This window comes from Achroia grisella, unplaced genomic scaffold (assembly GCF_030625045.1).
Source record: "Achroia grisella isolate CSIRO2021 unplaced genomic scaffold, CSIRO_AGI_Agris_v1 utg1360, whole genome shotgun sequence".
Lineage (NCBI taxonomy): Eukaryota > Metazoa > Arthropoda > Insecta > Lepidoptera > Pyralidae > Achroia > Achroia grisella.
Genome location: NW_026712626.1, coordinates 4,045,881 through 4,070,522, shown reverse-complemented (window position 1 = coordinate 4,070,522; position 24,642 = coordinate 4,045,881). Strand labels below are relative to the sequence as shown.

The window sequence follows — 24,642 nt, the reverse complement described above, 5'->3', positions numbered from 1 at the left end:
TGTACTCTTAAAATATAACTGATTAATGATTGAAATGAGTCGCGGCGCTCTTGATGACCGTATGCGAACTGATTTTGAATAGAAATAGAAATCATTTTTATTCAAATAAACTCATTACAAGCACTTTTGAATAGTCATTTTTTGATTCTACCACACATTCGGAATGCAGATTCATCACATGTTGCTCTTTTTAATAGATGTTTTTTTATATAAATAATTACAGTATAACTAGTAAGAGGCATGCGATACTCAACATAGGAATCGCTACGCACTCATTATTAGTGTAATCGGATAATATTGTCAGTGCTATGGATTTAAAGTTTTTCTATAAAAACATTATTATCGTTAACGAATTCTTCAATTTTATAGTAAGCTTTATTGCAAAGGAACTGTTTTATTTGACATTTAAATCTTTTTTCTGGCAGATTTATAACAGACTGGTATTTTATTATAAACCTTACGCAGTTGCCATAAAACGAATTACTAACTTTAGCCAAACGACATTTAGGTAAAATCAGTTTGTTATTGTTACGTAAGCTTTTATTGGTGCAATCACTAACTCTTTTGAAACTGTCTATATTCTTCCTGGCATACATGATATTTTCATAAATATATAATATTAAAGCACTCTCGCAATGACTCCCTGGAACCCATACTATAAATGGAGCGAATGGCCCTCTTTTGTAAAATAAATATTGTAATGTGAAATAAAATGTTAGTGTTGCGAAATAATGTACAATGCTAGCGTACAATTTAAAAGAAGACAACTGCTATAAAATTTAACAAATGATTTATAAATGAGTCAATCTACATTCAATTTTACACAACCTATATATAGTTGGGGATTTGTTTACACTAAATAATACAACGGTGTAGAGTCAACATTTTATTTCTATCTCAGTATACAACTGTTACATTTCACTGCTCAAATTGATTAACAACTATCACTATACGCTATTGTTAATTTATATTTTATAATATTGTAGAATTTTACAAGTGAAACATCTATACATAGGTTATATATATTTCTAGTGTATCTATTATAAATAAAAACTTTCTTTACAAGTATTAATTTATATAAAATATCAATAAAATTGTAGTTTCAATTTCAACAGTGAAACGCAACATTAATTAAATAAAAATTATACATTTATAATTACCTACGTACAGCCCGACACACGCTTGGCTGTACCGCCGTTGGCAGCGTCTGTTTATGTCGGGGCATAGATATATCGAATTAAAAAAAAAGATATTGGAATTTAATATCAAAAGCCAAAGATGGAGGAGAAAAAAGTACGTATAGATTTTGGCGCGAAATATGACAATATGGCGGCGGCTTGAAATAAGACTCCATATTGGCGCTTCATTATATACTGTTTTTGCCACAATTATCATTCCAGAATGTATTACAATTGATACATTTTCAATTATATAAGTATTTTACAGTTGTTTACAGCTACAGTAGCAAGTTCGACAGACTTAATTGTAGCGGAATTATAAAAAAAATCAATGTATTCATTTCCTTTCTCGTACAAGTTTTGTGCCAGATTTAAATCAATGAAAGTCTGATGTTATATGATTTTACTCGGTTAGAGAGCCAATACAAGATTTTATCAGATTTTACAGCTACATACAAAGTCCCAAAGTTCCAACTGTGGTTCATTCCCTACATCTACATACAAAGTAATGTGTTCTAAAGTTGTCACCCTGAACAGCTTCCAACAGTGGGTTATTCACATACTGAGGAAATTCCTACAAAGTTGACAACTTTGTAAACAAATTGAAAATTAACTTTACTGCTCACACATTACAGTAGATTTTAAAATTTCAAGGCACGAAAGTAGCCCTAAATCCTTACTATTTTTTTTATTTATTTCTTGTGTATTGGCTGAGTGTATATTTGCCACATTTCGCTTATGTTTTGAGCGCTAAATTTATATTAGATATTGTAAGATGCTATGAGCAATTAATTAATAATAGGCCTAATCGAAACAGTGGAATTATATGTTCAGAATTATTAAAATATTTCAAACTAGCTGTTAAACTAAACTTGTCTAAACTAAAACTAGCCTAAGTTACTCCTTATTACATCAGCTACCTGCCAATAAAAGTCCCGTCAAAATTGTAAAAGTTATTTTGGTGTATGTACTATTTATATTCATATGCATGTAGTAAAAAACGGTTATTTCAATATTACAAACAGACACTCCAATTTTATTTATATGTATAGATAATTAGAGATTTAGCTTTAAATTATTTAATAAAAATCAGAGTTGAATTTTGATATGTAAATTTAAAATAATTAAAAAAATATACCACTATTTCGGTTAGACCGTATATTTCATATTCATATGTTACATATATTGTTATTATATTTTTTCGAGCCCTGTCTCTGCAACTTACACATTATACTTACAAGACATATCTAGAAAGTTCTAAACTAAATCCCAAATTCGTGATCTCTTGGCGGGTTGGTTATATTAAACAAATAACTAATATTTGTCGGAATTTACTCAATTTCACGTTAGATGGCGCTGTCAGTCTATCCGTGCTCGTCTGTATAGTGATCCGGCTCGAAGGACCACTCATCATGTGTTTCTTCTTTATCCCATTTATTTGTGGTCGTCGTAATATGTTTTTCACTTCCATTCATCCCTGTTCGCAGTCATCTCGTTATTTACTTCCTTTCTCACTAAATCATCTTTCACACAGTCCATTCATCTCTTTTTCGGCTTTTCTCTGTCCTTATAACCATCCACATTCGGGGAGAAGGGTATTATTAGTAATGTGGACTAATTACCCCATTACTAGCAATGCACCATGTCAGATTGACCTCCACGCGGTTCCCCTGGAAACCATCGTGATAAATTCCTGGTGAATTTGTCACGATGGGCTAACTGACCTGACCTCATGCTCATCTTATCATCCTCAACTGGTGCCCCGCCAGCGTAAACCGTTAGCGCAGGCGGGTGCACAATTCCATTATCAAACCCTCAAAAAAAAACCATCCATATTCATATGTAACTACGAAAGACCACTATGTTTACCTAATTAGTTTTTTCTAATTATAAATTAAAACATCCTGAACATAGGAAACTGTAGTGACGACAACTGGCAGCGCCATCTAGCGTAAAAAATTGAATTACAATATTACACTTCCAATCTTCATATTAAACGGTTTACAGTCTAATTAGTACTGAATATTTTTTATATTTTCATATAAAGTATTTCTTCAAATTATCTTTAAACACAGAACACACTTTGTACACAGTCGGGTTACTTAATTTTGTACCACAGTGCTGGCAATAATTCTACCATGTACCGTCCATCTGATGGTAAACGGTTATGAATGTCACGTGTGCGTTGCTGAACCTTAAGAAATCCTAATATACCCTTCTTTTTTATACGCTATATGCTATGCTACGTGGGTGACAAGCTTACGGTTCCATCTGGTGGTCTTCTTCAAGAAACCTGCTGCAATCATATCTTCATTCATGTAGGTCTATTACAGACTCTTATGAAGAGTAGTAACTGGATGAGAAGGGCTGAAAATCGTGCCCAATGGCGTGGGAGAGGCCTATGTCCAGCAGTGGACTGCAGTGGGCTGATGATGATGATGATACCGTCAGTTCGGAATGATTTCGAGATGAGAAGAACTTTCTTTCATTCAAGTAATATTATCCGTATTGCAAAATGTTTTTTAACTCGTTATGTTTGTATGTTTTTCGAGTAATGTTTTGCAACTAGATTTAAATTACTTATTCTTTTACAAACACAATTATATAGATGGAGTACTTAATGCCTGATGCCATTCTCTACCAGTCAACAGTAGCGTTAATCAGGGATAGTAAGACGGTAATTTTGAAATAGAAATTAATAATATATTGCAATTTCGCTTACACATACAGTTTGGATTTAAAAGTATAATTACGGCATCTTACCACGTTTTATTTTTGTTGAGTTCCCGATATTTCGGCAGTGTTTCAACGGCCATGATCGCGGGTAAACTGAAGAGCAGCGGGTGGAAGGTAAATAAATGTTTTATGGGCAAATATATTCGTCTACCTTCACATGTCTGTGCCACGAAAAAGCCAATAACTTCAAAAAAATCTGATTATAGCCGGAAGGGCTGATCGCAGATAGAGAGAGAGAAAAAAAAAACTTGTCTGTGCCTTCACCCCGTGCTAGCTACTAACAACCTGGGGGTAGACATGTGAAAGTAGACGAATATGTCTGCCCATAAAAGATTTATTTTCCATCTACCCGCTGCTCTTCAGTTTACCCGTGATCATGGCCATTGAAACACTGCCGAAATATCGGGAACTCAACAAAAGTAAAACGTGGTAAGATCCCGTGATTTACTTATTATACTTATAAATAATGACCGCGTCAAACTTAAAACAGTTTAGATTTAAGTTATATTCTAAATTTAATATGTATATAATCGTATTGTTATTAAACTAATTATTTTCTGCTGCATTTTCATGATACATGAAAGATTTGTTGGCAAGAATACGAGAAATAAAATGACCTAATCCCAAATCCAAAATGGCGGAGTTTAAAGCTTATTTTTTTTAATATAACTTCTTTTATAATGACATTGATTTACAATCTTTTTTATGCTTTACATATCAATATTTGTCCGACTGCGTACAAAGAGTGCTATGTTCGCTACGTATCAACAAAACTACAAAGAAACTAAGGGCTGCAACCAGGTTTTACTTATTTTTATTTACTTAGTCGTGGAAGCGTGTCGCCTGCAAAATTCTCAATACACTTTGTACAGTCCGCGTCGAGCCCGCGTCACGCCATCTGTCGGCAAACAATGAAAACATATCACATTTATAAACAACTACCTGTGCCTGCAGTTTTACCTGCGTCAAATTTCAATATAAAGAAAGAAAGAAAGAAAGAAAAAATATTTTATTCAGTGCAATGTAACAAAAATACAATATAAACAACAAACGAGACAGAAAAAAAAATGAGCAAATAAAATGTACATATAATTAAACTTAATTTACCATAATTAATAAATAAAATATATCCTATGTGTTATTCTGATGCATAAGCTATATTTGTGTAAATTTTCCACAAAATCCGTTGAGTAGTTTTTGCGTGAAAGAGTAACAAACATTCATACTCACATACTTTCGCGTTTATAATATTATTAGCTATTCGCCCCGGCTTCGCACGGGTGTACATGTATTATATATATAAACCTTTCTCTGGAAAGACTATCTATTAAAAAAAACGTAATAATAATCTAATTACTGTAAAGTTTAATCAAAATCCACTCAGTAGTTTTTGGGTGAAATTTCGCTTTTGCATTTATAATATTATTAAGATTGATGGTTGATTGATGGTGGAATGGTAATATTGATCAGATAAAGAAAAAATATTTAATAATTTAATACAAAAAACACAAAAAAAATTTCATCGTTCTAGCTTCAACAATGATGAACGAACCTGTGCGTATGTGTACGTGTACCTAGCAATATTTTTTTTGTTCTATTACAAACAGTCGCTAGGGCACGTATGATAGTAGTAGACGGGCAAGCGTTTTCTGAGAATCTCTTTTGATATTAATATATTTAAAGTTTTCTTGAATTCTATAATTAAAACTATAAAAACAAAATTATATAGTATGTCAATTCACTGTCTACCATTGAATAATCTTATTCACGGATCCTCAAGGCTGTACTGTTGATTAGGGTAGTTAAATAAATTAAACTACGGAAACCTTTCCACAGTGGTTGTTATATTATTTATATTAATAATTATTAAAAGACTATATGTGTTCCAAAAAAAATCTAAATAGCGCGATGTAGAAAAAAGTATAAAAACTAAATAACGCCATCTAGTGGCACACTTAGGAACTAAAACAAACTTATAATCTCGTTCGATTGTACAACCACCTTAGCATTAAAATATTTAAATATCCAGTTACAAATAGTTCAAAATCTACCCGGTATCATCGTAAGCACAGATTATTATATTAGAGTCTGTTAGTTTGTGTTCCCGCGCTTTGCCTTCCCCTCCCTCACCTAGTAACAAACGGACCGTACAGCGGCCTAGACGCGCGCGCGCATTGTGTTGTGAATTAAAATAAATTAGAACTGTGTTAAACCTACTGTGAAACTGTGAAAGTGTGTGAAAGCTAGCGAAGATATCTTCGAGACCCTGAAGCCCAAGAAATCCGCAGAACCATACAGGTACGTGACTGACGCCTACACACTAAATTCCCCTATAGATGTGCAGAGAGTAAATTCCCTAACATTTTGGTAGCAGAGTAGTTTCCCAAACAATACGTTTCTACATCACGTTCTGTGTCGGTTATACCTCCTCGGGGCGGGTTGGGTCTGCGGGAGGAGACACCAAATAACAAATCAAATAAGAGGTGGCGCTACCAGCTAGGCGGCGGCGGGGTGCGGCGCGGGGCGGGGCGGCGGCGGCGCGGGGCGCGGGTCGCGGGGGCGGGGCGGCGACTTGTCCCCCACCTTGTCTCCGTTCACGATCGCCAGGATGTCCTCCGCGTCCAGCGTCTCGTACCTGGAACACACCCAACATGCTTATACTCCACTACACTCTAAGTTTATGTACTAAAAAATATACGACAAAGCTTATGTTTCACTATATATTATGTATAGAGTCGTACATATTATGTGTAGAGGTTGCTCCTACACTTGTTGATAATAAAAAATCTACGACAAAACTTATGTTTCACTATATATTACGTGTAGGGGTTGTTCCTACACTTGTTGATAGTGATAATTGATAATGTACGGGGATGATAAATAAAAGATACGTCCCGTAGTGAGCGCTCGATGTAATACACTGATTTATTGTATAGTAAACTGACATATGCTACGTAAGTGATAATTTATAAGTATATTATTATTATGGTACGGTGTTCCGTACATCATGTATGGAAACAAACTGTATAAGTTACTTTAGAACTCTCATTAAGAATAAGTACTAAATGTTGCCGTCAAACGACGATATTGTTTAATTTTGTTACTGGATATATAAATATTTTCTAGAAATAGAACCCCTTTTTAGTTTAACAATGCAACATCGCTGGTTGTTTTATTTATTTATGACTAGAAAACACTGTGGTAGTCCCGAATTCAGTGTTGGGTTGTACATACAAAAAGACCTGCCAAATAATTTCAAACCGACAAATTTTATAATATATAGAACTATTTAAATAACAAGTTTTGACAAAATGTACTAATTTTTAATAGTTTTATTTTCTACTAGCTGTTGCCGCTACTTCGTCCGCGTGGAATTTAACTTTATTTTTCTAAAATAAAAGTAGCCCAAAGAACTAAAAATTATTTTGTTCGTCTTAATTTACATCCTGGATCATCCCTTATTTTATACCCATGGGGGTTGAATTTATCAAAATCCTATTTAAGCGAACGTTTTCATCATAGTAGCTCCAATCTTTAATTTCAGTTCAATCAGTCGAAAATCTAAGAAGATTTATACAAACTTTCATCCCCTATTTTATCCCCTTGAGGGTAGAATTAATCAAAATCCTTTTTTAGCGGATGCCTACGTCATAACATCTACCTGCATGCCAAATTTCAGCCCGATCCGTCGAGTGGTTTGGACTGTGCGTTGATAGATCTCTATGTCAGTCAGTCACCTTTGAGTTATATATATTTAGATATATAAGGTAAAGGGCCATATTATGGAACATTGTACTAGTTTATGAAACAAGTGATAAAAATCCGAATTACAAATAATTTCTAACGTATTCAGTATTTATAATATTATCTTTATGATCTTTAATAACCTATTTATTGATTAAATTTATTTATTTTGGTAAACACCTTAAAATGTATAGAAAAAAAAATAGATGAAATGCCCGTGTCAGGTTGCATGAAAAACGACTGTCTTTTAGAGTTAGAGAATGACACGTGTCATCACAATTGTTTTAACAATTTGAAATATTTGTCAATGATTCAAAAATACTTGAAACATGGCAATCAAAACTTTGACTTATAATCTATTGATTGATAATGAATTTAAAGTACTTTAATAAGGTATTTATTTTTTATTTAGGTGTTTCATAATTGCCGCAAAAATTTCTAAACAGACCGTATTTATGGAACAGTATATTCAGTGTTCCACACCCCCCTCACATTCGATTTTCTAAGTTGTCCGTAATTATGAAACAGCAATAAGTGGACAATATTTAGTTAATTTCGTGTTAATCATTGTTAATTAATTATAACAAAGCAATTTACGTTAGAACAGTTTATATTTCTAAAAATTTGCATTTAGATATGTACATAGATTGTAAAATTCTATGAAAATGAAAAACTAACCTCAAAAATGAATAAGCTGGATGATAAATATTGTTTTATATTAATTAAAACATATACTTAAGTGGAAAACCTGCCTGAAAAAATTAATAACACTTTATTTAATTCAAAATTTTTACGAAGCACCTACATATCACATTTTTATAGATGTTTTTAAATTAATAATTTTTGTAGGTAGATACATTTTTTTTATAGAATTTGATATCTTTATTCTATAGACTTATTTTATATTGTTATTTTTGTTTTTGATTGTTTGGTATAATTTTTATAATTTGATGTTGGTTGGTTTTCATGAAATAAATAAACTAACTGTCAAAGAAGTGACGTTGGTAAATTTTAATTTTTAGAGAAAGAACAGAACAGTAAGAAAATTATTTGATTAATAATCAAGTCGAATGATAAAACTAATGATTACATGACACTTAACAATGATTGTCATTCTTCTAATAAATATTCTCCTCTGATAAATACCAGTACCCAGTCTCAACAAAGCAGCCATTCCTGAGGTAATTACTGTATGAAATTATAGTATAAAATGAACCTTAGATATGGTTACTAAAGCTCATTCTGGTATTTATGAAAGTAGTAATTTAAATTGACTAAATTTAACTAATATTTTGAAGCGTAATGTTGGTGATGAATTAATATTTGCGTTGAATTTGAAGTCAAGAAAAAATGGATTAAAGTTGAGTCATCAGGTAAACTCAAACTACCTTCTGCTGGCACATCTGATCGATGGATGCAATATGACTAAAAAAAAGAAACTGATCGTAAAACTAAAGAAGAAAAGCTACATAAAAGAAAACAATTACTAAATGAGAAAAAAGTGATAGCTGATGAACGGAAAAATCTACTAGAGAACGCATTACTACAAAGGATCAAAGAAGAAATGAAATAGTTGAATTTTTGGTTTAATTTAATGTATATTTGGTTTTTATATCTTGTTTATTAATCCTAAGATTTGAAACTGTTTTTGTCATACTTACTTTGTAAGTGAATATTTCTTTAGTGCTTGTTTATTCGTATACTTTTTAAATCTAACTGTATTAATAATTAGTAATAAAACTTTTGATAATAGTATCAAAAGTTTTATTACTAATTATTAATACAGTTAGATTTAAAAATTATACGAATAAACAAGCAATAAATAAATTAGTAACTGAAAAATGTTTTTAATGTGAGTACTTCAGTTCATTTTGAGTTCCATAATTTGGGACATTCCCGATGGAACACCCGTACGTGTTGCTTTAGACTGTTTCATAAATACGGCCGTATGTACTTGTCTGTTATTTTATTCAATTTATTAGCATTTTCAACTAAAATTCACTTGATAATAATTATTATCACTTCAGTAGATATCAGGCAAACTATGAACTTGGAAAAATTCAATGTTTCAACTCTATTTTTTTTTAAACAATGTAAAATATTCAACTCCTTCTCAAAAGGTGTTTCATAATATGGCCCTTTACCTTATCATAAATGACATCATTACTTTTTTATTATAATTCAACAACTATATTTGTTGTAAAATTTAAATATTTTGTATGCTAGTTAAGTTAATAATGTCCATACTTGAGGAGCGCGTCGGCCAGTGCCTTGTGTTCCTTGGCGTGCGCTCGCAGTATGGCCTTCGCACGCTCGTAGCTCTCCGACAGCAGCTTCTTGATCTCACCGTCCACCTGCACACAGTCACCACACTCATCAATATACCATTACTACACCATCACGTCGTAGCCCACTGATTTTCAATTTAGACCGAAAAAAAAGTATAAATTCAAATTCAAAATCATTTATTCATGTAGGACATTTTAGCCGCTTATGAACGTTAAGTTTTTACATTATAATTTTAATTGTTTCCCTACCGTCCATATCGGTATATAGATCCAATTGAAAGAAACTCAATTGAATTACTTTTTTTTTAAAGCCAGTTTATTTTCAATGTATATTTATATAGGTGTCTATGTCTAACATTAAATGAAAATCCCGTGCATGAACAACTATTGCCATGCACGCTCGTCGTTCAAGTATATTTATGTAGGTCTATTACAGACACATTAAGTGCGTAGCGGTTTCTATGTTGATTGTCGCATGCCTAATCCTTGTTAATGTAAATCTACTTAAAACAATATTTATTTTAATGAGCAGCACACACGTTGCTCATTCTTCTTGTGATGAGTGATTCCGAATGAGTGGTAGAATGAAAAAAATGTGACTATTCAAAAGTGCTTATATTATGTTTATTTGAATAAAGCTTATTTTTATTTCTATTCATATATACCGTTATTTCTCAATATTGTTCTGTAATAATAATACTTCTGACCAATTAACATAGCGCCATCTGGTCCCACGGTAAGCAGAGATTGTGTTATAGGTACTAGACAACCGATATAAATACTTAGATATCTTTGGAGTCTGCGCAGGCCGACCTTGTCGCTCATGCCCCACTCCCTTCGTTACTCACCAGCTCGTTGGTGCCGGGCCCCAGTTGGGGCGCGTGGGGCGGGTGGGGGTCGAGGCTGCGCAGGCCGACAATGTCGCTCATGCCCCAAACCCTACCGTACTCACCAGCTCGTTGGTGCCGGGCCCCAGTTGGGGCGCGTGGGGCGGGTGGGGGTCGAGGCTGCGCAGGCCGACCATGTCGCTCATGCCCCACTCCCTTCGTTACTCACCAGCTCGTTGGTGCCGGGCCCCAGTTGGGGCGCGTGGGGCGGGTGGGGGTCGAGGCTGCGCAGGACGACCTTGGCGCTCATGCCCCACTCCCGACGGTACTCACAAGCTCGTTGGTGCCCGGCCCCAGTTGGTGCGCGTGGGGCGGGTGGGGGTCGAGGCTGCGCAGGCCGACCTTGTCGCTGATGCCCCACTCCCTTCGTTACTCACCAGCTCGTTGGTGCCGGGCCCCAGTTGGGGCGCGTGGGGCGGGTGGGGGTCGAGGCTGCGCAGGCCGACTTCCTTTTCGCTCTTGCCCCACTCCCTTCGTTACTCACCAGCTCGTTGGTGCCGGGCCCCAGTTGGGGCGCGTGGGGCGGGTGGGGGTCGAGGCTGCGCAGGCCGACCTTGTCGCTCATGCCCCACTCCCTTCGTTACTCACCAGCTCGTTGGTGCCGGGCCCCAGTTGGGGCGCGTGGGGCGGGTGGGGGTCGAGGCTGCGCAGGCCGACCTTGTCGCTCATGCCCCACTCCCTTCGTTACTCACCAGCTCGTTGGTGCCGGGCCCCAGTTGGGGCGCGTGGGGCGGGTGGGGGTCGAGGCTGCGCAGGCCGACCTTGTCGCTGATGCCCCACTCCCTTCGTTACTCACCAGCTCGTTGGTGCCGGGCCCCAGTTGGGGCGCGTGGGGCGGGTGGGGGTCTCGAGGCTGCGCAGGCCGACCTTGTCGCTCATGCCCCACTCCCTTCGTTACTCACCAGCTCGTTGGTGCCGGGCCCCAGTTGGGGCGCGTGGGGCGGGTGGGGGTCGAGGCTGCGCAGGCCGACCTTGTCGCTCATGCCCCACTCCCTTCGTTACTCACCAGCTCGTTGGTGCCGGGCCCCAGTTGGGGCGCGTGGGGCGGGTGGGGGTCGAGGCTGCGCAGGCCGACCTTGTCGCTCATGCCCCACTCCCTTCGTTACTCACCAGCTCGTTGGTGCCGGGCCCCAGTTGGGGCGCGTGGGGCGGGTGGGGGTCGAGGCTGCGCAGGCCGACCTTGTCGCTCATGCCCCACTCCCTTCGTTACTCACCAGCTCGTTGGTGCCGGGCCCCAGTTGGGGCGCGTGGGGCGGGTGGGGGTCGAGGCTGCGCAGGCCGACCTTGTCGCTCATGCCCCACTCCCTTCGTTACTCACCAGCTCGTTGGTGCCGGGCCCCAGTTGGGGCGCGTGGGGCGGGTGGGGGTCGAGGCTGCGCAGGCCGACCTTGTCGCTCATGCCCCACTCCCTTCGTTACTCACCAGCTCGTTGGTGCCGGGCCCCAGTTGGGGCGCGTGGGGCGGGTGGGGGTCGAGGCTGCGCAGGCCGACCTTGTCGCTCATGCCCCACTCCCTTCGTTACTCACCAGCTCGTTGGTGCCGGGCCCCAGTTGGGGCGCGTGGGGCGGGTGGGGGTCGAGGCTGCGCAGGCCGACCTTGTCGCTCATGCCCCACTCCCGCACCATGTGGCTCGCGATGGCCGTCGCCTGCTGCAGGTCCGACGACGCGCCTGCACACCACCACGCACGTCACGCATGCCACGCTCGTCACACTCGTCACACACCTCACACCACACGCTATGCCAACTATTGTGGTTATATAACCCTGGACATCACACACACCGTCATCTAGTCCCGACCTAAGCAAACCTTGTCTTATGGGTACTAGACGACAGATACAGATACTCCAAATACATTTATATTCAAACATACATACATAATATACATAGAAAACACCCAGAACCAATACAAATAATCTGGAACATATTCAAGAATTCCTGTGCAAACATTGCTGTGCTAGGAATAGAATCCGGCCAAATAAAGCAGTGTATTAACTACTACACTACCTAGGTCATAAATATATGTACGCATGAACATCTCTTCCGCTGTCAAACGACCTGCTTTAAGTCTTTCATTGAATGAAAAATCACCACCATCAAAATTTCTGGTAACCATTCGTTTTCTTCTGTCATCTGAGCAACACACAAGTTTCTCACTCATTCTTCTTGTGATGAATCTGCATTCCGAATGAGTGGTAGAATAAAAAAAACTATTTCAAAGTGCTTATTTATATTAAGTTTATTTGTATAAAAATTATTTCTTTTCTATTTCATTAATTATGCGTAGTGGTCATTTTTATAGCGATTAGATTTTTTTTTATAACGCTGGAGACAAACGAGCATGCGGCTCACCTGATGGTAAGTGATTACCGCCGCCCATGAGCACCCGCAACACCAGGGGAATTGCAAGTACGTTGTCGGCATTTTAAAAAGGAATAAGCTCTTTTCTTGAAGGTTTCAATATCGTATCGGTTCGGAAATACAATTGCTAAAAGGTGATTCCACAATGTGGTTGTGCGAGGCAAAAAGTTTCTAGAAAACCGCACTGTGGAGGACCGCCATTCATCCAGATGATCAGGATGGTATTTCAGTTTCTGGCGGGTGGTACGGTGGTGAAACTCAGCAGCTGGTATTAATCCGAAAATTCCTCAGAACACTCCCCGTGATATATGCAGTAGTTAGGTTTTTCGGTCACGAAAAAGCGTTACCGTTGCATGGAAGGGATAAACGATATATTGCAATGTGAAAGAAAGAGAAAGGATATGGCGAAAGAGAGAGGACAACGACAGAGAAGAGCGAGGTTTCAGCTCTTGCATTGTGAGAGAAAGAGACGGTTGAACTTTCACCTTTACTATGTGTCCCAGCTAAAATTTGCTATGGGTTCAGTAGTTTAGGTCCATCGCGGACAAACAACGTGACACGTAATTTTTATATATAAAATTTACCGGATGTGATCTTGTCAAGTCCAAAGACAAGCTCCTCAGCGGCGCGGCCGCCCATCATGGTGTCCATCATGGCCAGTAGCTGCTGCTTCGTTACGTGGTACCTGAACACAAACATACCAATACAATACACATAACATTTATTCCAATTAATATATTAAGTCCTTACATATGAAATTGACGTTTTATCATAATAAAGGTAGTTTTGAGCGTTTGGTGGACTAGTGCCGGTGTTAGACTTAGTAGTTATTGCTGGTCAATCGTTGTAGGCCACTGCTGCTTCAGGACAACGCTAGACCACAAATTATACAACAGACAGTTACCAAATTGGAAGAGCTTCAATTGGAATGTCTAAAACATCCACTGGACATCTCCAGACCTTGCTCCAACCATCACCATTTTTTTTTTTAAATTAGGATAACTTCTTGTAAGGGAAAAAAATTAACTCCAAAGGGGCAGTCCAAAGCATCTTCAAAGATTTTTTTGATTCCCGTCCGAATGGTTTTTTTATTAAAGAGATCAATGAACTACCTATGACACGGTAAAAGTGCATAAATAGCAATGGTTTCATTAAATAAATCGAAATATATATAACTCAAAGGTGACTAACTGACATAGTGATCTATCAAAGCACAGCCCAAACCACTGGACGGATCGGGCTGAAATTTGGCATGCAGGTAGGTGTTATGACGAAGGCATCCGCTAAAAAAGGATTTTGATTAATTCTACCCCCAAGGGCATAAAATAGGGGATGAAAGTTTGTATGAAACTTTGTCAATTTTAAACCGGTCGGGCTGAGACTTTGCATGCATAAAGCTACTATGAGGTAGGCATCCCCTAAGAAAGGATTTTGATAAATTCCACCCTTAAGTAATTAATTTCGTAATTTTTTGCACGATGACGATCAGTATCATCATAATTTTATATTAAAAAAATAATTGTCACCATAGACTTTATTATCATCAGCATCGTCATCATCATCAACAAACTAGTATGTATGTACCGACCTCTCCTTAGACGGTATGTAGGCGGTGTGCCCCAGCGACGACCCTCGGGGGATGATCGTCACCTTGTGCAGGGGGTGAGAGTCCTGTACACAAACACACAGCACCAACTTAGTTATTGCATATTGTAATGCAGGCCGGTGATGGCACTGGAGGCCAAAGCCATCAGCAGCCTTCGGCAGTGTGGTTAAACATGGGGTCGAGGTCAGGGCCGAAGTTGTAGTCAAGGGTAATTGTAGCGTTGTAGTCGAAGCTGATGTCAGGGGCCGGGCCGGGGTCAAAGGCAGACTTAGGGCCGTTATCAGGGGCAGGGCCGAGGTCAGGGGCAGGACTAGGGTCGAGCAGAGCCAGGGCCGAGGTCAGGGACAGGGAGTCACGGGGGGTCACCTTGGTGTAATGCGGTGTTGGCAGGCGGGCGGGGGCGGGGGCGGGGGGTCACGGGGGTCACCTTGGTGTAGTGCGCCACGATGGCGTGTCCGCCCTCGTGGCAGGCCGTGATGGCGTTGGTCTCCGCGTCGGGCGGGCGGGGGCGGGGGGTCACGGGGGTCACCTTGGTGTAGTGCGCCACGATGGCGTGTCCGCCCTCGTGGCAGGCCGTGATGGCGTTGGTCTCCGCGTCGGGCGGGCGGGGGCGGGGGCGGGGGCGGGGGGTCACGGGGGTCACCTTGGTGTAGTGCGCCACGATGGCGTGTCCGCCCTCGTGGCAGGCCGTGATGGCGTTGGTCTCCGCGTCGGGCGGGCGGGGGCGGGGGCGGGGGGTCACGGGGGTCACCTTGGTGTAGTGCGCCACGATGGCGTGTCCGCCCTCGTGGCAGGCCGTGATGGCGTTGGTCTCCGCGTCGGGCAGCCGCGAGCGGCGGGCGGGGGCGGGGGCGGGGGGTCACGGGGGTCACCTTGGTGTAGTGCGCCACGATGGCGTGTCCGCCCTCGTGGCAGCCCGTGATCGCGATTGTCTCCTCCACTCGCCGCCGGGGGCGGGGGCGGGGGCGGGGGGTCACGGGGGTCACCTTGGTGTAGTGCGCCACGATGGCGTGTCCGCCCTCGTGGCAGGCCGTGATGGCGTTGGTCTCCGCGTCGGGCAGCCGCGAGCGGCGGGCGGGGGCGGGGGCGGGGGGTCACGGGGGTCACCTTGGTGTAGTGCGCCACGATGGCGTGTCCGCCCTCGTGGCAGGCCGTGATGGCGTTGGTCTCCGCGTCGGGCGGGCGGGGGCGGGGGCGGGGGCGGGGGGTCACGGGGTCACCTTGGTGTAGTGCGCCACGATGGCGTGTCCGCCCTCGTGGCAGGCCGTGATGGCGTTGGTCTCCGCGTCGGGCGGGCGGGGGCGGGGGCGGGGGCGGGGGGTCACGGGGGTCACCTTGGTGTAGTGCGCCACGATGGCGTGTCCGCCCTCGTGGCAGGCCGTGATGGCGTTGGTCTCCGCGTCGGGCAGCCGCGAGCGGCGGGCGGGCCCCATGAGGACCCTGTCCCGCGCCTCCTCCAGGTGCGCCATGCTGACCGCGCCCGCTCCCTCCATGGCCGCCCTGCGGACCACGACCCTCGTTCAGTTCCGGTGTCTCGACCTCTCAGTATACCGACCGCCCGGGGGGAGTAGGAGCGAGCGTTACTTGAGCGCGGCCTGGTTGACCATGTTCTCGAGGTCCGCGCCGGTGAAGCCGGTGGTGCCCCTGGCGAGCCGCTCCGCATCCACCGCCGGATGTGCTGCCACCCTGGCGAGGTACAGCTGCAGGATCTCGCGCCGTCCGCCGTAGTCCGGCGTGGGCACGTTCACCTGTGCAGCGCGATGCCGTCTCAATATGTTATATGACGATCAGTAAACGTAACACTTTATTGCGCCGACGGTATACCCCTCACACGTTGTCATTCAGAACTAATCTTCAACACTTACTGTAATTCTGTACGTATTCCAAATTTGTATGTACCCATACGTACCTCTACGTCGAACCGTCCGGGCCTCAGCAGCGCCTGGTCGAGGTCGTCCCGCCTGTTGGTGGCGCCCAGCACGATCACACCCTCGTTCTGATGGAATCCATCCATCTCCGATAGCAGTTGGTTGATCGTCTGCAACCGAACGACACGTGCCGTTAAACCATACCATGTTATGTGGATATTTCTCATCATCATGTCGATTTATAGACTTTATTAAATACAAGGCAAGTGTAATCTGGGATCTACATGAATTAAAATATAGACTAATGTAGAAAAAAATACAAAATAAATTTATCAGTTACTTATCTATACATAAAAATCTGAAGAGTTTGTTTGTTTATTCGAATGGGTTACGATATTGGAACATTCTAGAAAAGAGCTTATTTCTTTTTAAAAGTCCGGCAACGCACTTGCAATTCCCTGGTGTTGCGGGTTACTCATGGGGGCGATAATCACTTACCATCAGGTGAGCCGCAAGCTCCTTCGTCCCCTGTGCTATATAAAAAGTTATTATTACAATTACAACGTGCCTGGTTGGCGTACGGATGCAGCACGCTGTTAGTCCGCTTGGCTCCCACCGAGTCAATCTCGTCGATGAAGATCACGCACGGGGCGCGCTCCTTGGCAGCCTCTGTCCACAAACATGTTTTATAAATAAACTACCTTTTGCCCGCTGCTTCTCTCGCGTTAATTTATCCCCTTAGGGGTGGAATTTATCAAAATCCTTTCTTAGGGGATGCCTACGTCATTGTAGCTTTATGCATGCAAAGTCTCAGCCCGATTGGTTTAAAATTGACAAAGTTTCAACCCCTATTTTATCCTCTTGGGGGTAGAATCGGGGGTGGTACTCACTGAACAGGTCCCGCACGCGCCGCGCGCCCTGCCCCACGAGGATCTCGTCGAACTCGGGCCCGGCCGCGTGGTAGAAGGGCACGCGCGCGGGGAGGGGGCGGGGGTGGTACTCACTGAACAGGTCCCGCACGCGCCGCGCGCCCTGCCCCACGAGGATCTCGTCGAACTCGGGCCCGGCCGCGTGGTAGAAGGGCACGCGCGCCTCCCCGGCGACGGCGCGGGCCAGCAGCGTCTTGCCGGTGCCGGGCGGACCCACCAGCAGCACGCCCTTGGGCAGCTTGCCGCCCAGCGACGAGAACTTCTCCGGGGACTTCAGGAACTCCACCTGCCGTCCGGGACGAGAGATATCCACTCTTCTTTAGTTAAGACGATGGAAGGACCATCCGTTTGCGCTCACGGACCACCCCGGCGCCAGTGCGAGTCGATAGAATGAACATGAAGTCAGGTCTGTTAGCCCATCGTGACAAATTAACCAGGATTTATCATAACTCTTTCCGGACTAAACCTGACGTAGTTAAAAATGTCCAGTTTTTTTGTTGAACTATTCTAATATCGTAGTATTATCTAAGACGTTTACAATTTCACCGAAAGAGTGCAGATGGCGGTCCAAACCAAAAACAAGGACTCCTACAACAATAACAAAGGAAGGAACTCCAAAAAAAAGACTTCGAGAACGGCTGAAGGCCAACTACTGCAGATGGATACGACTTTAGTATGAAGGCACCGCTAGGGTTTTAAATTTGACTCAAACCTCAGCTCAGCCTTCGAAATTTCAATGGCCGTCGTTTGAATTGGACGGGGAATCGATCAGAAGAAAATATGTAAAATACATGCTTTTAAGTCGATAATTTTAAAAAGTCACAAAAGTATATGATATATATAAGCACTAACCACATCCTGAAGCTCCTGCTTAGCCTCATCAGCTCCCTTGACGTCGTCGAAGGTGACGGAGATGTCCTCAGGGTCCACCTCCATTTGGTTCCCTAATTGGATCCTGCGCATGTTTGTTACAAGCAACTACTGATTATTCCTTGCATAAACTAAATATTACACACTTGCTTATATGTATGATCTATTAATCTATTAGGGTCACTAGATAGCAGTTTATTAGTTAGTCGGGAATTTATACCCATACTTTGGAACTTAGTGGTCTCGGACAGTGCGGTTCCAAAATTTCGTCCCACGTACACTTAAGATTGTGAAGAACCTCGGCTACCTCCGGCAGTTTGAGATTTTTCAAGAATTCTTTAGAATGGTACGGTAGATGAAAAAACTGCTGTCACCTATCTACATTGACATCGCTGTTACTCCAGTCAGCTCGTGGCCACGGCTAGTGCAAACTAGTCGAAACGTCGAGAGAGGTAAATACCTTTATTTGCCACAAAATTACCGACCCGGTTAATAATATATGTCTACCCTGCTTTGCATGTGACTACCCTGGTGTCTGGAGGCTTGGTCCAAAGGTTAATGCACCTGCTTAACATCACATGGGCCGTATGCTTGTTGCCATCATTGCAGTATAAATAACAATACAATTCTTGAGTGATAGTTACCGGAAAACTGTCCCGCTGACAGACGCCATGAGACTAACGAAGATCGCGAGGAAGAGCACGATGGTAAGTAACTGTTGCACTAGTTTTAGATATTTGGAAGCTTTCGTGCCGCGCACGTTTTCTGGGTGTGAACCTGGAAATATACGGAAATAGACACTTATTTTAGTGCTAAATGTTACTAATGTTTCTATATAGATGGGGTGGAATTAGGATTTTTCGGTTACGAAAAAGCGTTACTTTCACGTGGAGGGGTTAGACGATGTTTCGCGTTGTGAGGGAAAGAGAAAGGGCCAAAGCCACTACCCTTTCTTTTTCCCTCGGCGACGGAGAGAGGCAGTCCGTCGAAGTTTCACTTCTCCTATGTGTCCCAGAACACTCCTTTTTTATAAGAAAAAGTGCCTTTAATATAAAGATTTACCAGCTAGGTATCCCTCGGCAAATGCGATTTTGATCTTGTCCTTCTGCTGGTTACTGAGCAGCGTGTCCTCGCTGAGGAGCTTCTCCAGTCGGGGCGCCACCTCCGGGCCCAGGGCTCCTGGCCTCTCCGCACTTTCCACCACATTCAGACCTGACCAAAAACAATATTATATTGTACTAGCTGTGCCCGCGACTTCCGTTTGCTCAGCGCACTCAACGGAAGGCCTCAAATATTTTCCCCGTTTTTGCAACTTTTTTGGTCGTAGCGTAATGTTATATAGCTCACACCTTCCTCGACAAATGGACTATCCAGCACAAAAAGAATTTTTAAATTAGAACCAGTAGTTCCTGAGATTAGCGCATCCAAACAAACTCATCAGCTTTATCTTATATATAAAATTCTCGTGTCACAGTTTTCGTTCCCATACTCCTCCGAAACGGCTTGACCGATTCTCATGAAATTTTGTGAGCGTATTGAGAAGGTCTGAGAATCGGCTAACATCTATTTTTCATCCCCCTAAATGTTAGGGGTACTCCACCCCTAAATTTTATTTTTTTATCTTTTAGAAAAAAATTTTAGTTTCTATTTATACAAAAATACATACAATCCTAAATTTTCACCTTCATTTTATTAATTTATATGGCAAAACAACGTATGCCGGGACAGCTAGTAATCTTATAAAATCTCGTGTCGTAATGTTAGTTACCATACTCCTCTAAAACGGCTGAACGATTTTTATGAAATTTTATATGCAAATCCAGTAGGTCTGAGAATCGGCTACTATCTATTTTTCATACCCCTAAGTGATAACGTCCACCCCTAACATTATTTTTTTATTTTTTGGGCAATATTTTTAATTTATATTTTATTATTGTGTCATTAAAAAATACATACAACCCTAAATTTCCACTCTTCTATCACCAACCCCTATATTTTTATAGCGTTATTAATTTATATGGCGATACAACGTTTGCCGGGACAGCTAGTATTAGTATATAAGTATGTTTGTTATATGATTAGAGGTTAAGTGTCTGAGTATCATTCATATTTTATTTGTATTTGCGATACCAAGAATTGTATAGAATTTTTTCGGAATGGTAATTTGTATGTTCGTATGTACAACTAGCTATTCCCGCGACTTCAGCCGCGTGGTTATTTAACTTTATTTTCTAAAATAAAAGTAGCCTAAGTTACTCGTTATTACATTAGCTACCTGCTAATTAAAGTCCCGTCAAAATCGGTCCAGCCACTTCAGAGATTAGCCGGAACAAACAGACCGACAGACAGACAGACAAAAATTGTAAAAATATTTTTTTGGTATGTTACGTATTTATATTCATATGTATGTAGTAAAAAACGGTTATTTCAATATTACAACCAGACACTCCAATTTTATTTATATGTATATACAGATTTATTAACATCAATATTGGTACCATTACAGCATGAAGGTGCTAACGAGAGCCGCGAACTACTGATAGTGTGTAATCAACTATCTAATGTCCGTGTCATCGACCTCTGTAGCAGGCGTCATCTGTATTATCTTTACATATATATCTGACTAGCTTTTACCCGCGGCTTCGCTCGCGTTAATGGGGTGGAATTTATCAAAATCCTTTCTTAGGGGATGCCTATTAGGCACATTGATTGAAGCAAAAGTATAATTCATCACATTTAAAATAAGTAATGTTGCTAAGTAACAGTTTGTATGTAACGTGCAACTGTGATCGGAACGAAAGTAAATTATATTTACTGCTATATATGTAATCCACTGAATATCTCCATCAATGCCTACCTCATAGTAGCTTTATGCATGCAAAGTCTCAGCCCGATCGGTTTAAAATTGACAAAGTTTCATACAAACTTTCATCCCCTATTTTATGCCCTTGGGGGTAGAATTAATCAAAATCCTTTCTTAGCGGATGCCTATGTCATAACATCTACCTGCATGCCAAATATCAGCCTGATCCATTGAGTGGTTTGGGCTGTGCATTGATAGATCACTATATCAGTCACCTTTGAGTTATATATATTTAGACTAGTTGTACCCGCGCCTTTGTCCGCGTGGAATTAAACTTTATTTATTTAAAATAACAGTAGGCTAAGTTACTCCTTATTACATCAGCTACCTGCCAAAAAAGTCCCGTCAAAATCGGTCCAGCCATTTCAGAGATTAGCCGGAACAAACAGACAAAAATTGTAAAAAATATTATTTTGGTGTATGTACCGTATTTATATTCATATGCATGTAGTAAAAAATGGTTATTTCAATATTACAAACAGACACTCTAACTTTATTTATTTAAAAAATTAATCATTCAAAATGTCTTTATTCCTGTAGGTCTATTACAGACTCTTATAATATGTCAAATCTACCGTCAGTTCGGAATGATTTCGATGTGAGAAGAACTGACAAGAAACTCAGCTCGTATTGTTTTTTTCTTTAAATGTACTATTTACAGTAATATAGATTCATTTAAACTCTTATATGTATAGATGTACAGTAATGTGAATAACATTTGCTAAATAAATGAATATTAATATTGTTAATAAATGGACTTAAATGTTGGTTACATTATGATTAGTACAATCCCTGATCCACAGATTGGTTGCACCTTCTCATACTGACCGAAGAACTTACGCAGTCTATTTATGATGTTGGGGTTCCGTTTCAGGTCTGCATGTATACTTCGCTCGGTTTTGAACCCCCGCACCTGCACATTGTACTTGAAGGTGCTGTCCTGTATGCTCCTCGCAAGTAGACCCACAAAGTTGTCCGTGAAACTGAATCTGAAGCAGACATAATGACATTAATATGTGAATATAAGCAATTATTCTTTCTTCTTTCTTCTTCTTCTATTCTATATATTACTTCTTATTGTTAACATACATATTTATATACTTGTTATATATTTAGCATATAAGTAATTTACTATATAATAAACAGCCCTGTGTGTGCATAAAGCTGTCCAGCTTTTTAGAACACAGTAACATAATTTTAAACACTGGAGATGGCCATTTTGTATAAAGAATATGTTGACTCAGAGACTGAGGTGAAAAATTACAAATAACATATGTAAATAACTGATGTTGTTTCTTTTTACTTTATTTCTTTCTTTCTTCTGCTACTTCAGCGCCACCTAGCAGCAAAAAAGTTATTTAAAGGATTCAATGTGAGTGTGTATAAGTAAATCCTAGTAGACTATAAAAATGTGATAAATATAAGATAAAAATCCGAAAATCAGCGCTGTGCAGCGTACATGTCAATGTTACGCTCACAGCATCAGCTGAGTCAGCCCTTTTTGTCTAGAATACGCAGTGTGAGATTCTACTGTTGCTATTTTATACATAGTTTAAGAGGTTCTTTTTTTTATATAGTTTTTGTTCAACAAACAGTGTAGGAACTTAAAATTTTATCTAATTTTTGTTCTGGCAATAAATTATTATTATTATAATTATTTTTATATATATATACATATATTATATATCTCCCTTTGATGGGGTGTCAAACTTGTCATTGCAGGTGAATATCACCAAACAATGACAATTATAAAATAAATGATTAGGGTGACAAAAATTTGCGGACTATTTATTATTATTATTTTTTTTTTTTTCTCAGCTTTTGCTGGTTCTCTCACACTTACGGGCCGAAACCAAGTAAGTGCAGAGTGTGTGCGCACACACTGTGTTATTATTATTCGTGGCCCTGGTCCCCACCTTCATGAAGGAGGACTACTGGCCGAAGGGGGTGGTCTATCGGCGCTACCATGGCAGATTGCCGTCGTCAGTGCCGTGACCATAGAGACAATTTTATTTACATATTTTATTATTATTTCTTATGTATGTTAGTCTATAAGGTATTTATAATATGGGCCATGTAGCCTGAATTAAATAAATAAATAAATAAAAAAAAAATTATTATTATTATACACTACACACCTGATAAATTAGTTACATTAAATTACATACAAATAAACTATCAGTAACACCACTTAAGGCCTGTTCAAAAAAAATAGTTTATCTATACATATGAATAAAATAGAGTGTCTGTTTGTAATATTGAAATAACCTATAACCTATATAATTGAATAATAAATTTTTTACTACACACATATGAATATAAATATGGTACATATACCAAAATAACATTTTTTACAATTTTTGTCTGTCTGTCTGTTTGTTCCGGCTAATCTCTGAAATGGCTGGACCGATTTTAACACGACTTTTTTTGGCAGGTAGCTGATGTAATAAGGAGTAACTTAGGCTACTTTTATTTTAGAAAAATAAAGTTAAATTAAATGCGGACGAAGCTGCAGGTACAGCTATTAGTATTATAAAAGCATTTGACAAGATGCCATAATTTCAATGCATGCCAACTTAAAATGTAACAAGTAGTTACTTCACTTAGATATTCTATTATCATAAATAGCAATATTTGTAGGTAATACAATAATACCTGGTATTCCTTCTGCTGAAGTCGACAGTTACTGTTGGAGTTGTGACTGACCATCCATTCTTATTTTGTTCAAACGACGCTGAAGATATGTATGAAACCTTTTTGCTGGAAACTTCGAGAGGCTTCCGCATGAGCCCCACCACGGATCGTACGTCGATCTTACGCATCTCAGCTAGGGCATGCTGATCAAAATTCCGTAACGCCTCCTCTAAACTCTCCTGGCAGTAACTACTATCATAAACTGAACTTTCCTTTCTATTCACATGCTTGTGTTTACCGCCATGTTTCCGCTGCTTAAAGAGACTTGAATACCGAGCTGACAGCTGACTAAAACTAACTAGAATCTGAAGACAAACATAGGACGAAAGGTTATCTAGATGACAAACAAAATCCGTTTACTATTTTATACTACTAGTACAGTGTTAAAACAAATCGGTCAATCATATAGAATTGTTACCTGGTTTTGACTATTAATAGAATTCAATGAGAACATGTTACATGTATGTAATTTGTGTTTTGCTTTCTACAAGTGCACTCGAAAATTTTGTAGGCTCTTACGTCAAACTTAATTTTCGACTTTCGTAGCAAATATGGCGATAGTAAACTTCTATAATTTTTGTGCTCTATGCTTCGTCAAAGGAAATAAATCTTAGAGCCAA

General features: G+C 40.6%; 1 protein-coding gene across 1 annotated transcript; it reads right to left on the bottom strand.

Annotated features, from left to right (window-relative positions):
• Nucleotides 1-4,314: 4,314 nt before the first annotated feature.
• On the bottom strand, nucleotides 4,315-24,559 carry LOC131855394 (ATP-dependent zinc metalloprotease YME1L). Its single transcript, XM_059206675.1, has 17 exons — nucleotides 24,441-24,559; nucleotides 23,984-24,327; nucleotides 22,157-22,317; nucleotides 19,528-19,677; nucleotides 19,110-19,242; nucleotides 18,448-18,550; nucleotides 17,671-17,881; nucleotides 17,235-17,335; nucleotides 16,708-16,836; nucleotides 16,383-16,546; nucleotides 16,133-16,298; nucleotides 14,781-14,863; nucleotides 13,777-13,877; nucleotides 12,360-12,502; nucleotides 9,906-10,012; nucleotides 6,408-6,549; nucleotides 4,315-4,812 (listed from the first exon to the last, which is right to left on the bottom strand). The coding sequence occupies exons 1-16, from the start codon at nucleotides 24,474-24,476 to the stop codon at nucleotides 6,411-6,413; spliced, it is 2,271 nt and encodes a 756-aa protein (XP_059062658.1). The 5' UTR covers nucleotides 24,477-24,559; the 3' UTR covers nucleotides 4,315-4,812; nucleotides 6,408-6,410.
• Between the last annotated feature and the right edge of the window lie 83 nt (nucleotides 24,560-24,642).

What these genes read in the sequence shown, in the direction of transcription:
- LOC131855394 (XM_059206675.1), bottom strand. Translation starts at nt 24,476, where the DNA reads ATGTTCTCATTGAATTCTATTAATAGTCAAAACCAG. An exon ending in CTATTAATAGTCAAAACCAG is followed by an intron (nt 24,328 to 24,440) that starts GTAACAATTCTA and finishes GTTTGTCTTCAG; the next exon opens with ATTCTAGTTAGTTTTAGTCA. An exon ending in TTCAGCAGAAGGAATACCAG is followed by an intron (nt 22,318 to 23,983) that starts GTATTATTGTAT and finishes TGTCTGCTTCAG; the next exon opens with ATTCAGTTTCACGGACAACT.